At 35.7% G+C, this 18,014-nt stretch overlaps 3 protein-coding genes across 5 annotated transcripts; all 3 read right to left on the bottom strand.

Annotated features, from left to right (window-relative positions):
- Nucleotides 1-915: 915 nt before the first annotated feature.
- Nucleotides 916-1,791, bottom strand: LOC114725493 (F-box/LRR-repeat protein At4g14103-like). Its single transcript, XM_028912011.1, has one exon. The coding sequence runs from the start codon at nt 1,789-1,791 to the stop codon at nt 916-918; it is 876 nt and encodes a 291-aa protein (XP_028767844.1).
- A 6,900-nt stretch (nt 1,792-8,691) lies between these two features.
- LOC114725492 (ubiquitin domain-containing protein 7SL RNA1-like) lies at nt 8,692-9,561 on the bottom strand. The gene has a single exon (XM_028912009.1). It carries the CDS (start codon nt 9,559-9,561, stop codon nt 8,692-8,694), a length of 870 nt encoding a protein of 289 aa, XP_028767842.1.
- A 2,616-nt stretch (nt 9,562-12,177) lies between these two features.
- LOC114725473 (tyrosyl-DNA phosphodiesterase 1) lies at nt 12,178-17,464 on the bottom strand. Of its 3 annotated transcripts, none has more exons than XM_028911988.1 (16): nt 17,364-17,464; nt 17,068-17,247; nt 16,718-16,963; nt 16,288-16,509; nt 15,988-16,048; nt 15,544-15,620; nt 15,184-15,441; nt 14,729-14,818; nt 14,474-14,608; nt 13,980-14,129; nt 13,515-13,618; nt 13,250-13,303; nt 13,054-13,144; nt 12,875-12,955; nt 12,638-12,788; nt 12,210-12,482 (listed from the first exon to the last, which is right to left on the bottom strand). In XM_028911988.1, exons 1-16 carry the CDS (start codon nt 17,376-17,378, stop codon nt 12,409-12,411), a joined length of 1,989 nt encoding a protein of 662 aa, XP_028767821.1. In that variant the 5' UTR covers nt 17,379-17,464; the 3' UTR covers nt 12,210-12,408. The 3 variants fall into 3 exon arrangements, with proteins under 3 accessions (XP_028767823.1, XP_028767821.1, XP_028767822.1); XM_028911989.1 differs by having other exon boundaries at nt 15,559-15,620; XM_028911990.1 differs by lacking the exon at nt 13,980-14,129 and having other exon boundaries at nt 12,178-12,482.
- Nucleotides 17,465-18,014: the final 550 nt, after the last annotated feature.

Genomic DNA, 18,014 nt, shown 5'->3' with positions numbered 1-18,014 from the left:
CAAACTTAAGAGACCATAGTTTATATTAACCCTAATAGTAATATTCATATGATATCAAATTAGTTGATTTTGAGGTGGAGGAGGAGAGAATCACTAAGATTGCAGCTTGAATTCGTACTGCGAACCTAAGCCTAGCCAGATTATATACATACTATGACAAAGGAGCTCTTTATGTCCTGGGGATTGCAAAAAATAGCAAGAGTTTTATAAGTTAACAATACCTGAACACCCCCTCACGGCAAAGAAAACATGGTCTAATACAATACTCTACGAGGGTGTTCATCTCATTTTCTTCGATCAGAATTTGCCTGTAGTAAACGAAATGAAACCAAAAAATAAAATTAGATGAAAAAGGTACTAAATTGAAATCTCAAAAATGTAATATTGAAATCCCAATATGACTAGGAAGGTCAACATTTTAAGTTACCGAAATAAATACTCCTCCGGTCCTAATTATAAGACCCAATTGACTTATTTGAGGAGATTAAGGAAGTAATTTAAGTTGGTTATTTATAATAAATAAGTGTTGTCATTCCTAAAATATCCTTGCTAATTAAGTATATTGGCTAAAACTATCATTATTAGAAGGATTATCTTGGAAAAAAATGTATAAATATAAGAGACAAAATGGATTGGGGTCTTATAATTAGGACCAAATAAAAAGTCAAATGGGGTCTTATAATAAGGAACGGAGGAGTATATGAATAAATAATCATTATTTATAAATAACATTAAAAGAACCTTAAATTTAATAAAGGTTAAATCTGTAATAATATTCAAACAGAAGACTGAAACACTAAGAATATCTCCACGTGGTACGGCCTTTACGCACGGCATCATTATAGACCCCCCCCCCCAAAAAAAAAAAGTCCTCCAAGAAACTTTCTTAAAGGTTCTCATCCTTCCTGCAAGCTGCTAAAAACGACATTCTGAAACGCTTCTTCTATGTGTATTCGGAAGGTTACCTTCAACGGTCAACTCTTCCAACAATGCAGAATTTAAAATGCGGTAATCAAAATAGAAATGACCAGTAGAATTGAACTGTCTGAGACCATCTCCATGAATCACAAACTCATCAGCCACAACCGGATTATAAGGATTTTGATACATTGGCTCATCTATGATCAATCTCTGAAGCTTGGCAGGTGGTTTACTCACCGTCGTCACACCTTCCCAAAAACAATCTTCTGCATGTAAGGTCTCAAGAACAGGACACCCAGAAAATAGAGCTTGAGTTAATTGTTCTTCGAAGAAGACCGCATCGCATAGCTTCAACGTCTTTAGGTTTGGCAGGCAAATTGAAGGATGCACTATAAGCCTCTGATGGGCCCGTTCGATGTGTACATGGGTCAGTGTTGCTAAATTATGCAAGCTATGAGGGAAGAATAAAGGCACTTCGAGGTGTTTGAGATGGAGTTCACAATCTTCGACGTTACATCGCGCGGCAACAGAAACCAATGCTTCAACAGGAAGTAGGGCATTCATGCGGCCTACGAGTTTAAACTTTGCGATTTTAGATGATCCTCGAAGTGACAATGTTCTTCCAATAAAATTCATGAAATCCTCTGCACTTTCGGTTGTTTGGGTGAAATCTAGTATGGAAATTGGTGTCCATAAATATTGCCACCTCTTGCATAATATGCTGGTTTGAATAGCTTCTTTAAATGGAAGAAATGAAAGAATATGTAAAAGAACATCGTCATCTAACTCGCTCAGGCTTCCGATTCTGAAACTACGATTCATGTCCTGCTGCAGTAGTTTGGCTTCCCTTCTCAAACAAGTAACGCCCATGATCTCAGCTAGCTGCAACACAACAATGTTAATACGTATATGGCCGAAACAGATTGATAAGAAAAATCTAAGGCAAAAGAAAACATATGATTTCTTAAAAAATAAAGATCTATTTTATGTAAGTTAACATATAGATTAATAATAAAGAAATTATGCGTTTGTTTATATATGTTAGTAGCTGTGTGTGTATTAAAGAAGAGCTTCATTTTTTTCATCCCCAAAACAAGCCATAAGAAGAGCTTCGTCTAAATCAACAGGAAAGAAGAAAGAAATGAAAGAGCTGATGCGGAGTACCTTGCGGCCGTGACAGGTCTGTATTAAAGAGCCGATGCGCGCCTGGGCCTTGTTGGCCACAGACTTCTTCAATTCCTGCTTAACGGCTAATTAAGGCAAGTGTTGGAGGGCAAGACTGGAATTTAACCTCATGTATTAAAAGCTTAACTACCCCATCTAGTCTCATTTGACTGAATCCAATAACAGTCCTTGTTAATTTTCTTCTCCTAAATAATTTCTCACAATAATACTACCAGATCCTATTTGACTTTTATTTTGGTTCTAAATATAAGATCCCAATCCACTTTGTTTCTCATATATATATTTTCAAATTAGCCCTTCTAACAACGATAGTTCTAGCCAATACACTTGATTAGCAAGGATATTTTAGGAAAGACAACACCTATTTAGGACAAATAACTAAGTCAACTTACTTTCTTAATCTCCTCAAATTAGTCAACTGGCTCTTATAATTAGGACCGGAGGTAGTAAAACAAAAGCAAAAACCAATCATGCAAACAAAAATAGTGTGTGTGTGTGTGTATGACAATAACATGCATCAGTCTACCCTCATATATCACTTTCTTCAATATCAATAATCTCTAAGAAACCGAAACATACTAACCAACCCATTCCTTTTCTTTAGGAAATATTCTTCAAATTAGGGGACTTTGTTCGGCAAGTCTTCCTAGAATATGCGAAACTTTTGGCAAATTTTTACTTATGTGTATTGTAAAAGATTGAACATAAACACTTCTTTAAAAAAGTACGTGAAGATTTTTTTTTTGGTCAAAAGCAGAAATTCATTCATATATCAGCAAGAACGGTCTTTACATCAATAAACCAACACCTGATCTATCTTGTGAGCTACCAAGAACATCAGATTGCAAAATCTTAAGGAGAGGGGTTGGGGGGAAAGAGGACCATCCACCACTAAACAACCCCTTTACAGCTTCCTTGGCAAGCCAATCTGCTGCCATATTACCAGAACGAGGGATGTAGACCAAAGATAGCTCCTGACATCTCTCAAAAACAGCTGCAAGTTCTTCAACCAAAATTCCTGCACGCCAGTCAGGACAAGATGCTTTCCTTTGTACTGCATCTACCAGCATCTTGCAATCAGATTCCACACAAATAGGACCCAATTCTTTATCTACTACATGATCCACAGCTTCCCTCAAAGCTAACGCCTCACTGTGAAAGGGAGAAGATGCTGCATTCTTCTTTGCACCTAGATGTACAACCTGACCTGCATCATTTCGCAGAATAAAACCAGCACCACCACAAAGGTTAGTAGCAGAAAAAGCCCCATCAGTATTAAGCTTTAAAACACCCTTTGGTGGTAAAGACCACTTATAGGTGGAAGAAGGGGAAACCAAAGTTTCTTGCTTAGCTTCTAACCAAAGATTTACTGTCCAAAAATCAAAGACAGCTTTACTGGCCGAGCTAAGAACCCAAGACAGATTAGGCTCCTTTCGGTCATATAATTCACAGCATCTAGACTTCCAAATATACCAAAGCAAGTAAGCCACATGAGCTTGGGCAAACTCATCCTCATGAAGCAAGTTAATAATAGACACAAACCAATCAACAAAGTTATCTACCGTTGAATCAGATAAACATAAACAAAGAGGACTAGCAAACCAAATCCTTTTAGACCATTCACACAGCAGAAGTAAATGCTCAATAGACTCCACACCCTCACAGCATCGTAGGCAAACAGGAGCTGAAGCACATTTTCTCTTAAAAAGTGCTTCCATAGAAGGTAAGGCATTATTACAGACTTTCCAGAGAAAATGTTTAATCTTTGGTTGGACCTTTAACTCCCAAATGATCTTCCAAATTTCCTTAGGAAACACCCTAGAAGAGCTAGGACCAGATGCAGCAGTATGCGTCTCCTTTTGCTTCAGCCACTTATATCCTAGCTTAACCAAATAGATACCATTGGAGCTACCAAGCCAGTTTACCTTGTCCTTTACACCAGAATTTGGAATACTAATCGAAACAATCTTTTGCTTAACATGATTAGGAAGGGAGATTTCTTCAAGGTTCCAACACCCTTCTTCTATAACACTCTCCACTATCCTATTTTCTATAGGATCTGGGGCAAGATCACTAGGGATTTGGGAATCAGGTAGGTTTGGGATCCAAGCATCCCTCCAAAAGTCTTCTCTAGCTCCATTCCCAATTTGCCAAAAGATATTAGACTCTAACAATTTCCTGCCTGCTAGTAAACTACTCCAACCCCAAGAGGCTCTCCCTCCTTTCTTGGCACCCATAAAAGTACAATGAGGAAAATAAATCCCTTTGAGAACCCGAACCCATAAAGCATCAGGTTCAGTTAAAATCCTCCAGCATTGTTTGCCTAAAAGTGCAAGATTAAACTTTTGAAAATCCTTAAAACCCAAACCTCCATCCATCTTTCCCCTAGTCATAATTTCCCAAGATTTCCAATGAATTTTCCTACCCTTCTCTGTAGATCCCCACCAAAAATCTGAGATAATTCTATCTAAATCTTGACAAGCTTTCTTGGGATATTGAAAACAAGCCATTGAATAAGTTGGAACAGCATTGGCTACTGCTTTTATAAGAGTCTCTTTCCCTGCTTGAGAAAGAAACTGCTTATTCCAGCTAGTGACTCTCTTTCTTACCCTATCCCTTACAAATGCCAAAGCTTCCACCTTTGATCGACCCCATAAGATAGGAAGACCAAGGTAGTTACTTGGAGAATCAGCCATTGGGATCCCTAAAGAATCACAAATAGACACCTTTATATCATTAGTAGCTTTTGAAGAGACAAAGACACAAGACTTATCAAGATTTATCTTTTGCCTAGAGGCAGAGCAATACTCTTCCCATATACTCTTTAACACAAGGCAATTAGAAGTAGTTGCATTTAGGAAGAAAATAGAATCATCCGCAAAAAAACAATGAGAAAGTTCAGGACAATGGCGAGTGATCGAGATACCCTTCAAGTCTCCTCTCTCTACATGATTCATGACCATTTGGGACAAGACATCAGCTACTAAAATAAACAGGTATGGAGAAAGAGGGTCACCTTGGCGAAGCCCTCTTTGGGGTAGAAAGGAATCCACTGTACGCCCCTCAAGCTTCACAGAGAAAGACACTGAAGAAACACAGTTCATAATTTTAGAGACCCATTTGCTGTCAAAATTGAGTTTCAATAAAACAGCCTCAAGGAAGTCCCATTCAACACGGTCATAAGCTTTATTCATATCAATTTTAATAGCTGAGTCATAGGTGTCCCCCTTCCCACTCTTTAAAAAGTGAAAAGCTTCATGAACTATAAAGATGTTATCTTGGATCATACGCCCAGGAACAAAAGCCCTCTGCTGTTCAGACACAATTTTAGGCAAAATATGCTTCATCTTGTTGGCTAAGACCTTAGAAAACACTTTATAACAGAAGTTACAAAGGCTAATAGGCCTAAAATGACTTACAGACTCAGGGGCATCAATCTTTGGAACCAAAACAAAAAGTACGTGAAGATTAAATGGTAAGAAAACTAAAAAAAAAAATTCTACATCTATAATGTTTGGTTTGGTTTTTAATCTAACAAAATTTATTTAGTTTGGTCACTCAAAACCCTTAAACACCATGATGATGATTCTAAAGGAAGGGATTGGTCATCATGTCAAATTAATTCCACTTGAATCACAATTATTGCTCCTAATTGGGTCATGATTGCGTCGGTGCTATATATAATCAAATTATTTTATATATTAATTAGATATAAAACATGATTAATATTTTATGGAAAACTAAGTAAAAGTTCTCATTAAAAATTTTATTGGATATAAGGATTTATATTACTGTACTGGAACACAATGTGCAAAATCTTTAAAGTACTGGTCTTTTCTGTGTTCAATGTGTACAAAATTTGAAAATCTTTTAAGTACTGGTCTTTTCTGTGTTCAAAAACTGTTTAGCCTCTTCTCATCAATAGAATTTTTAATGTAGATTTTTCTCCGATATTTTTTACTATTGAAACTAATAAAAACTAATAAAAAGAGACCTTCAAATGACTAGATATAAATACCAGTATGTGCTCTAGTAACACTAATGATTGATCACACGATTTGAAATAAAGAACATAATAATATCTTTTACGTAAGACATAAAGTTCAAATAGCTCTATCTAGGAACTTGTAATTGAAATATAAATACACTTCAATTCAAAGTCGTAAGATGTTTGGATCATGGTTAAAAATAACATATAAAGTTATATTCATCATCAGGTTTCCAATAAAAGAAGACGGCAAGGAAGTAGAGTTTGACATGAAAGTAAATGAAGATTAAGAAGCCTGAGGTAAAGATATTAGAGGCAGTCGAAAGGTAATTGTCCTCTGGCCTTTATCGTGTATTAATGCTAAAAAATTAGCGTTACAATTCCAATGAATAGATCTGAGGCATACATGTGTATAGTAATAAGAATACACTAGTTGTAAAGATATTTTCCCCCATTCCTATTTGCAAAACATGACTTTATCTTTTTGCTCTCACACAAACAAGTCATCTAACTCAATTTATATGTATTTGATAAATTTTTTCGAAGGAAAAAGAAAAAAAAAAAAAGGCACCTGACCGAGACGGCTCAATGCTCATAGTCCTCTTCTTCCTCCTCACCTTTCCGGAGCCACGTCCCACTTCTTCGCTTGTGATGACGTGCTTGTTCCTACTTTTGTTGATTGTCATTTAGGGATGTTTGGATTAGTTTTTTAGAAATGATTTTGTAAGAGTTTTGTTTTGACTTGCATGAAAATATTTTTTTTAAGTGTTTGTGGGTCTTTCCAAACACCCCTCAATCAGTCCTTTTCTCATTGTTGCATGCCTCAAAGAGACGATTTCCAAGTACAGTTAATTAAGGCCTTGTTAATCGCGCGAGATTACGTAACTTTCATAGAACTGATATCCTTAAAAAAATTCTCAAAGAAAATATTATATAAACAAAATTAGTATAAAATGCCCATTGAAATTGAATACACCCATTGTAAAATTTTTCAGTACACAATGTGAAAGTGCTTTTAATCAGCAGCCTCCTCATTTGGGGCCACTATCACCTTCTTTCGCAAGAATGTTAGGAAAGAATGATGAACTAGACAAAAAATAAAAAGAAAAAAAAAGTCTTTTTAAATTTGGATTAGAGTACAATTTTAACAATTAAGTTTTGTGCAAAGAGTGACTGGCATCATTTAGTTTTGAAGGATGTAAAAATAAACGCAAACATTAAAAAGTGGAGCAACTTCGCCACTACCGTTAAATTGAGCAACATTGCCTGTAAATGTCATCAATGGCAATGTCGTCGCTCAGGTAGATGACCCAATCATTCAAAGTCTTGAAATTATCGGCGGCCATTGGGGCACTGCAGGCTTCTCCTTCATCTTACATTACGCCATAGATTACTTGAAACCGGAATGATAATTCCTTTATCAAAGATTCTAATTATAATTTTGCTTCAATAATACAGAAGGAGGCGAAGGAACCAACAATAAAGAAGTGGTGTGGAAGTGGTGCGAAGGAAGTGGGGGAAGATAAAGAAGGAGGCAGAAGATGAGTGAAAGTTGTGAGAGAGAGGGTGGAAGGGAGAGTGAATATTGTTAAAAGATGAAAATGCCCCTCTATAGTTTTTTTTTTTTTTTAAATGAAGGTAAGCCATAGGTAATTCCTCTGTCATTTTTCAGCAAATTGGTGATTGCTCCAGGTCTAATTTTTTCGCCTCGATGATACTTGTCTGTTGAATTATTAGATTCTCACCTTTTAGTGGACTTCCAACGATGTTGAGGGGGTTAGGTTCTGGCAATTTCTCTTTAACCCTAATTCCTAAGCAATGACTCGTGATGTTCGTGGAATGATATGATCTAAAGCATATATAGACACCCATGACGTCTTCCATAAAATGCGCAGCTGCTAGTTTGAGGCAAAAGAATAAAACAGTCTTTCTCTTGCAGTGCTAATAATGTCGTTTACTCTCAAGGAAACCGTCCTACAAGCATCTCAATCAATATTTGATTATAATAATGAATAATGATTTGTTCGATTTTATATTGCCACTATGATATGATAGGGAGAAAATAATGAGGAAGACCATGTCGAGAATCCAATTGAACAGTTATTGGATGCTGTATCCACTGGGGCACAACTCTTGAAGTGTTTCCCAGAAGAAGCTAATTTAACGTCAGCTACGGCCTGCAAGCATTAGAATGTAAAGCTGTTAGGTACCCTATTAGGTCTTTAACTTATGATTTGCTTTGGGATTACTTGAGTTTAAATGCCTGATTTTGAATTTGGGTGATTAAAAAAAACTTTATTTTTATGATTTTTTTACATACTATAAAATAAAGGGAAGGTAAAAGACTAAAGCTGCAAGCAAGCCTGAAAGTTAATATGCTAGCGGAAGACGGAAAATGGTTTGAGCTTCCCGGGATATATGTGCGAGATTTTAGATGCATGGCTTAATAATCAGCGAGCCGTCGGTAAATTTCCCCTAAAAGATCAAAATCTGACAAAGTTAAAAGAAAACTAAACATGCATTACAACCCGTTTCTGGGAACTCTCTGCATCTCTGTGTGTGGTGTATTGAAGAAGGAAGAGAATAGGCAGATAGAACTAAGATGCACCACCAGTAACGCTTCCATTGAAGATTTCGATGGTGTCGCCCTGAGCAACATGGTGCCATCGAAAAGGCTGATCGTCGTCCATCACATTCTGTCCGTAAATGAAGAAATAACCGTCAGAAGGAAGAGGAAGTTGATTCCGCTGGTGCAACTTCTGAAGCTCCTTCCTTAGCTCTCCCACGTTATCATTTGGATTCACTTCCACTGGTATCTTCTTTTTCCCACACTTTGTCAGAACCATCACCCTCAACTTCTTCGACCCGCCTCCTCCTCCGCCGCCGCCTCCCCCTCCTCCTCCGCTTCCGCCTCCCCCGCTATTATTGCCATTGCTCGTCGCGGGTACCACAACAGGCAATGGTCTCAAACTAACCTCAATCTCAGAGTATTCACAGATCTCACAATCCCGCAACATCTGATTATCATGCAATTCATTACCTGATAAATGGACCACTAGCTTGTTATTCATCGGCACGGCCTCGATTTCTTGAATTCTTTCTTTCAGCTTCAAGACTGTGTCGTTTGCATCCATTTCTAGGGTATACATCTTAGACGAAGGGGTTTTCACGTTGACGAGGAATTTCACGGTGGATGGCGCGGGAGAAAACTCCTCCGTCATCTTGCCGGGCAGGTTCTTGAAGAAATCGGCGGCGATGTGGAGCTGAACGCGAGAGTTATTGAGGAGAACGCATTTCTCGATGTCGGCGTCGTCCGGAAGAGTTTGGCCGTTGAAGATTAGGGTTTGCATCGAGACGGGAATGCCTTGGTATTTTTCAATCTTCTGTTTGATCTCAAGAACGGTGTCAAAGAACCATACTTCGATCATGAACGGTCTTCCTGGCTGGGGTTCGAAAATTAAATCCATGTTTATTATTTAAATTCACAGCCCAGAGATTAATATATGGATTTTATAACAATGTAGATTTGGCAACTTGAATGAGTATAACAGAATTAATAAATTAGTTACTTCCTGGTTTGTAACAAATACCCGATTTTGTCTAACGAAGAGCCTAAATAGGTGGTGATTTTAATTCTTTTGCATTTACTTTTCGCATTTAATGCCATTAAGTTCTGCCTCATGCATGTACATAGTACTCCTCTAATCCTTAATATAAGATCTATTTAACTAATTTGATTAGATTAAGAAGTTAGGAAGTTAATTAATTATAAGAAATATGACATGTTTTCCTAAAATACCATAATCATCTTCTTTAATATCTTCTCTCCCTCTTCTACTTGATTATAGTTAAAGTATCCATAAGGTTAATTTAAAAAAATTGATAAATTTGAAAAATAAACCTTATATCTAGGATCAAAATCAACTCAACAACTAGGTCCTATATTAAGGATCGGAGGAGTATATTATTTGTCATGTGTAGTTGTTTCTCACATACTCATCTGGTCCTATTTATAGGACTAAGAGAAATTTTTTATATAAATGTATAATTTTATATCTTATTTATTATTGTGTTGACTTTATTTACATGAAATGTAATGTATATTAAATAGGGATAAAGTTAAAAAGTTATTGAATTTTAAATGAGAGTTAATAAGGTTTAAGATTTTTTTTGTCTGTACGAAACATGTTGGAAGTGACTTATAAATATGATCAGAAAAGTATCAAAAAGAGCATTAAATAGATAAAAAATTTTACTTGTCACTCGTAAAAGTTTCTCACATGCCAAGAAGAGCATTGAATAGATGAAATTTTTGACTCATGAGCACATTAAATACTAGTATATTTGCTCTCACATGCTGACATACGAGTATTTCTTATTTTTCACCTTTTTTACTATAATTAATAAGAGCGGAATTGAAAATGAAGCATTAAAAAGATACAAATGACAAATAAAAAGGATCAAAATTTCTCCCTACAGAGTAAGCATCTGAATGGTATTTATTAAGCGGCCAATTAATTTAATTAATTGGCCAGTAAATTTGAGTATAAGTTGCAAGGGTAGTCAAATTTATGTGCACACTGCACAGTCTGATCCAGATGCGTTGCACGTAAAGATCCAATTGAATGTAATTCTTTGGTCAAACCAAAAATTTAATGTAATTCTAGTTAAATACTCAGTAGCCGGCTAAACACAGAAAATGGTTTAATGCTCGTTTGATTTTCACGTTTTGGAGTAATGTGAAAACAATTTATATTTTGTCGGTAGTGTAAATATACGATATTAATTTGGCCAAAATATTAAATAAATATACAATATTAATTGTTTAATGTTTTGACCAGAATTTAATTATTTTAATTTAATGCCAAAATTTTGGTCAAGAGAAAATTTAATGCCAATTAACCCTCATAAATCATAATATCCTTTATTTTGCTGTCGTATATGTCATGGCTTTTAGCCAGGTTAAGTCATGAAGTAAATGTACTTTCAAGATTGGAATAAGCATACAGTTGAACCTTGGCCAAAAATACAGTCCATACAGATGTATCTTTGAATCATAAATCCCCACAATTAAGTTTCTAAAACAATTTCGACCTGGAAGTGAAATTAATCGTCAAAGGTTCATCACTTAATGGATTTGATTTTGAATCATTTTGAGATACTCCGTCTGCTTAAAATTATAAAACATTTTCGTGAAGTAATATAATTCGCTTAAAACTATAAAGTACTTTTTTGGTTTCCAGAATATATAGTTAATAATTTTTTTAAAAAAATCTATTTACTAGGTATTAAAAGTTAACAACCAGCCATTCTTATATTTCTCACATGAGACACATATTAAATGTGGGGAAAAGGGGGATGTAAATTTTTTAAAGTAGTTAAAACTGTTTTATAAGTCTAAAGAGAGTTTGACTCAGAAACTAAACTCAAAGGGTGAAGCTAGCACCAGTTTAAAGAGGTCGAGTTGATAGATCTTACAATATTACCTCAAATCTTTAATATAAAAGTTAGTTAACTAATCTGAATATATTAAAAAATTAGTTAAATTAGTTATTTGTAATAAATATGTATTGTGTTTTTTAAAATATCTTGCTAATTAAATATATTGGACTATAACTACTATTATAAGAACTATCTTAAAAAAAATAGATAAATATGATAGACAAAATAGATTAGGGTCTTATATTTAGGATTAAAATAATATAGTTAAACGAGCTTTTACGTTAAGAACTGGATTTAGCACAAAACATAAAAATGGTAAATTCGAAGAATCAGTCCACAAATTTGACAAAACGTAAATACGAATGCTGTCTTAACTAGCTCAGCTTTACACCAAAGTCAGGATAAGGATATCAGAGCTGGAAGCAGAAGCATGAAACAGAAATCTGAGAGGCGCAACCCCGTGAGACGAACATATAACAAGTCAATCGTTAATTTGTTCATAAAATTAGAGATCCCATTTAAGAAAAACACGCCCAATATTTTTTCAAATAAATGGTGATGTGTGTGTGTGTGTGCATAAGAAGTATCGGTATTCAGAACTTGTTTGGTTAACATAATGAAAATTGAAAATTTAGTTTTAATTTAAAAAGGGGAAAAGTGTGTATTTTCTTAATGAAAATAAAGTGAGGGGCAATAATAAATTATTATCATAATCACAATATAAAAATTAGTTTTAATTTTGCATGGCTCTTCTACTTCCATCTCCATCTATATAAGAACAAAGAACAAGAAATCACCAAACGGTCAAGTACGAGAATGCATCTCCTGAGAGCCTACATGATTTGACGTCGTCGATCTTCATATGCAAACGATTAAATCAGCTGTGGCCAAACTTTGCCATAGACATCCTTCTTACTGTATTGTCGATCCCAAGACCAAGGCACATCTGCAAGAAAAAGCGAGGGAAAAAAATGTAAATACAATATTGGTACCAACCATAACAAACAAGAAATCTTTGTGATTGTCAAAAAACGTGACCATTATACATAAAAACACCATATTGTTCTCCGTAAATTGCAATGTGCGAGGATAGAGCAGGACCTTGAGAAGAGTAAGGCTGAGGAGGAAGCTCGTAAGGAACCGGTAACGGAATCACTTCTGATGATGAATCCGCAGCCTCACTTGTCATCCCAACCAGGGTCACAAATTTTGTTCTGCGCATTTGAGAAGATCCTTGTTCCCTGCAACTAACCTGTATTTTTTTTTTTTAATGACTCAAACTTTTTACTCGTTAAATAGTGAAACAGCACCAAAAAAGCGAGGATTTTTTTTTACCACCTCTGATGGACTAACGGGATCTGTACAGGAAAAGTAACAACCTTGTCTTTTAAGCAATGATGGGAGAAACAACACTCCTAGCTGCGAAAGAATATGTGTCAGTGCTATTAAAGAAATGAAGTATGGGAAGAAAGTGGTTTATCATGAATTTTTGGTGTACGGAAAATTTGGACAAATACCTCGTACGAACGGATCATCAACTGAGAATTGTTTTTCTGGAGAGCTCCCCAGGCTGCTTTACTGAGGTTCGCGGAGGTTAACAAAAACCAACTGTTTTGGAAGAGGGTAATTTCATCATCAGCTATGGATAGCCAAGAAATGCAGCAAGAAACCAAACTTTCAAAGATCATAAAAATGGGGTGATAGAATTCTCACGCAAGGTTCTGGCCATTATAACGTGTAAAAGTCTTTATATGGGGCATGGCACGACTGAAACAAAGAAAGCGCAAGAATTAGGAGGGATACAGAAGATGCTTATGATCCCCAGACAAACAATCATAAACAAAGAAACTAAATCACAACTACCAAGAAGAGATGAAAAGCGAATTTAAGAAGTTTCAATCAAATCTTACAGCTAAAGAATCTCCATTTAAATACAACTTTAAGGAACGACTTCTGTTGCTTATTATCAACCCCTTACCTGCGACCCGTATGATCTGCTTTCCATTTTGCCCAATATTTTTTCAAGAAATCTTTTTCTACATTCTTCAGAGGACTAGGGATTGCACTTCCTGCTGCATAACCCTTTTGAAGAAATAAAAGCACATTAGATATTGTCCAATAAGCAAATTTAAAAATTCAATTATCAATGACTAATCAAATAACAAAATAGAACTTGTTCAGTTATTTTATCCTTTACAAACCAAAATCGATTCGAGAATATCACCCAGCAAGGAAGGGTTATGCTTTCACACTTTCGAGCATCACAACAAAAGATGGCCAGGATCCCAAAGGATAGGCATGACAATCAAATGTGATAGTCTACAGCTAAAAGATTAAATGATGTGCATATCACCCAATAACAAAAGAGTAGTTATCAAAATGATGAGAAAAAAAGATAAAATAAAATAACAGAAACTACAATCGTCAAGATTTTGATCCAGACCTCTAAAGAGCACCTAACATCTTCTACAGTGGGAAATATCATCTGAGGCTTCCCAATGCCAAGTGGTGCTTTATCTTCTGAAAATCCAGCTGACATTGAAGATGTCAGCTCAGTCATCCACTTTTCATCTAAGGAGCCAAGGGAGGAAAACTGCAGTGCAAGGCTAGCTATATTAGAAAGAGATACCATGCTTAAAAATCTGCTATGAAAAGTTTATTAAAAAAGCCCCAGACCCTTTAGGAACAACTAACAGTCGACATATAACAACCTAAATAATTGCAGCAGTCAAGGAGGGATCAATTATAAAACAATTCAAAAATTGCCATAAGCTGAATGCAATCCACTGAACGAACAAAACAAAACAGCATGGAACTCTTGATCATTGATTTCTACATCTAAACAGAGGAAGGAATTCTTGGTCAATATTGATTATTTGACATCCACGGAAACTGCCTCTCAACAAGCATACAGCTCAGGATACAGTGTGACAGTACCTGATAGACAATAGGAGAATTCTTGAACTCTTCATCGAATGTACAGTCGTGGAGAAGTGACTTCAATTTCATATGTCCCCACCTTTTTAAGCTAGTGCCAGTATGATATCCAGGTACAGATGCAACTAATCTGACCTGAAAACATATCAAGTCCGTCATGTGTGCTCAAGTACAATAGAGACACAACCACACAAGTTACGGATATCCTTCAAAGGCCATTGAAAGAAATTTCAAAACGTCAACTCAAACACATACCACTGCATTGCTATAATCAAACTTCTTGAAGAAAGATGGACTTATACTGAAGTTCCCAAGCGATGGTAGCATAACAGAGAATTCGGGCCACTGCATCACAAATTACACCATGATATATCTGCGATCCAAAGACTATCATTGTGCCAACAGAATAATAATGTCCCCACCTGATATGTCAAGATCTATATTGCATTCTCTAGAAAACTAAACAAATAGTTGTGACAGTATGAAGATAAGTGACAAGTTCTTGACAAAACACAGGCAGAACTAATAAAAAAGGAAATCATGCTCAATTATAAAGCCTTGTCCTGACAAAGGGATGGGCCAGGATGGATTTTTCCAGAATTTGAAAGGATAGAACAAGACAATTGCTCGCATCAATCTGATTGCACCATAGTTTTTCTTGGGACACTATCATGTTGTAGAAGAAGTAAACTATGTAAAGTATTCAATACCTTCAACACGTTGAGATATTCAATCAAATCATTTTCAAACCCAGATCCTTTGGTGGGATTATTTTGATCTTTCCATGGAAAATCTTGCATCCATAAACCTTGGCTCTTATTATTCCAGTCTACATAAATCAAATTTGCTGTATGTACAATAACTCTCACTCCCTGAGGGTAGACAAGAATCATGGCCTTTGAGTGGTGTGTCCCAAATGAAATTGGCAATGGTGGTTTGTGCAGAATCCAGCTTGCAGGCTTGATTCTCTGATAATAATTAAAGTAACAGATAACAATCATCTATCCATTAAAGGAAAAAAATCAAATTTTGTAAATGAGGGATATAGTTTATTAAATCTGAGAAAAAACCTTCATATAATCCACCTTGCCATCACTCTCCCCATGAATAACGAGCACATGGGGGATCTTTGAAAGTGCTGGACATGCTGCACCAAAAAAATACAGTAAAGAGCATAGTGAAGCACAGAGGAATTGGATTAGCCACAAAAGTATTCAAAAGACATTATTTCATACTGATGCTGCAACAGAGAGATTGGTCATGACGTTGTCCCTTTTAGATAACTGACTACAAGAATGCTCTAAACTAGCTGCACTACCAAATGTGACATGGAAATGGGTTCCAATAAATGTAGTGATGGAAGAAATAAAGGAGGGGGGGAAATGAAAAGAACGAATAACCCAAACTGCACCGTCAAACCCAATATGCTAGAACTGCAGAACAATATCAGGCACAATCTGAAAAGAAATTGGAAGTTGGACGGGTAAACAGGCCAATCTGAAAAGATAGATCACCAGGTATCAACCAGTCAATATCCACCATGTAATTTGACAGGACAGCAACACGAATATCACCCTACCCAAAATGAGGGAGAAAATCAGTTAAGAAATTTCAATTATAAAACAAGCTAAAGGGCTCAAATTGAAGATAATCGTCTTGCACAATTATTCTTCGACAAACAATTTAAAAATTAAAAGTTAATACAGAATCAACACAAGAGTGGATTTATCACATATTACAACAAAAGGAGATCCTTTGAGGGGCAGTGAAAAAAGGAGAGAACAACTCGTGCTCAAAAATATTAGTGTCATTACCTGAATAACATCATTTATTGAAACACAAGATGTATTTGCCCACTGTGGTAGCCCCTTCACACTTAGAAGTCGAAAAGTTGAAGGCAATTCATGATTAGGGACATGGAAATGGCGAATGGCCTCTGCACTAGTGTCTTCAATGGGTTGCGAACTATTAGATTTATGTGCCGCCACATTTCTTCCTCGTTCTTGGTCGTATCTTTCAACTCTATTTTGCAGAGTCTACAAAACATAGAAGATGATCAATTTCGAACGTAAGAGGGAAGAAACAGAAGAATGTGCGTTTAACTTTTAGTCAAACAAGAAAGCAGAGAAAAGATCCCATAACCAACATACCCATACTCATAAACAACCCCCCCCCCCCCAAAAAAAAAAAAAGAAAAAAGAAAAACCGGGGGGAACACACACACACAAAGGCTAAAGAAAATACCTCAGAATTCCTGCCAGAACCTTCTTTTCCAGTTGATACTTCATTACCCTTCCTTCCACAAGTAGAATATCTTTTACCAGTACTAACTGAAGACACTTTTTTCTCACCACCCAATACTTCATATTTATAAAGATGATGCCCGGGAATAAATTCTATAATATCTCCAGCGGAAACTGTAGCTTTGTCTTGAGAATTCAACTTCTTTCTTTTATTCCCCGAATTAACAACGATTGGATTCGTTCCCTCCTACATTTGCAGCTACTAGTCATGCTAAAAATAAAACAGTTTCAAAATGCAGGAAATAACGGGGAAACGTAATCCCGATGAAGGCTTCAAAACTCAATTACTACCACAACCAAATTAGCAGACCCATCAGCAGAAGCAGTCAAAGTCAAGTGCTTGCGGCTAAGTCTCTTGTCCGATACAGGAATATTGTTCCGGCCGATAGTGTTTGAACCATCTGTAACGGGTAACTTTGGCACTGAAGTGTCTTCCTCTAAATTTTGATTCAGTGGAACCAGATATCCAACCTTCACACAAGCAAATCAAAGCGAACACTTCGAAATCAAGAACCACCATAAAATTACAGACAAACAGAAAATATCAACATCCGAGATACTAAATATCGACATTATGCAGAAAGGACCTGCGACAGAGACATGATGAAGCTCGGATTGCATGAAACAAGACCGCGCAGCAGAGCAGGCACCCGGGTCACCCAACAATTTCCGAAGGGGTTTTGCTAACGGTCCGGATGCAAAAACCCAAGTCAATCAAAACCGCTATTCGGTTCCCTTAAAATAAAAATTTAAGAAATATATTTTTAATTCACTTGACAAAATTTTGACACTTCTGTGTCAATTTTTATAAGTTTCCCATATTCTTATTTTTATAATTAATTTTGAAAACCTAAAATATAATTAACATGTTTTCTCATTATGCATGAATACTGTTGAATACGTTGGCAAGAAAATGAATATTTTTGAATAAATATGGTAAAGAAATAAATTAAATTGTCAAGAAAAATCATCAATAATGACAATACAGTAATCTAATAATAGAAATGATTGATTCAATCTATTCTAATGTATTGATATCATCAATTAGATATAAAAAATCTCACTTCGTTGGCAAATATTTACCATTTGCCATAAAAAATCCTTAAATATCATGTAAACAATATAAGGTGTGTTTGGATTATCAGTGATATAAAAATAACTTTTTTAATCTGATTTTTATAAAAAATTAAATTGGATAAAAGTCAAATGGAATAATATAATTTATGTTTAAATTAACT

Source organism: Neltuma alba, unplaced genomic scaffold (genome assembly GCF_004799145.2).
Source record: "Neltuma alba isolate B1F8T4 unplaced genomic scaffold, ASM479914v2 tig00012254_pilon, whole genome shotgun sequence".
In the NCBI taxonomy this organism is placed as follows: Eukaryota; Viridiplantae; Streptophyta; class Magnoliopsida; order Fabales; family Fabaceae; genus Neltuma; species Neltuma alba.
This window is presented reverse-complemented; position numbering and strand designations above follow the sequence as displayed.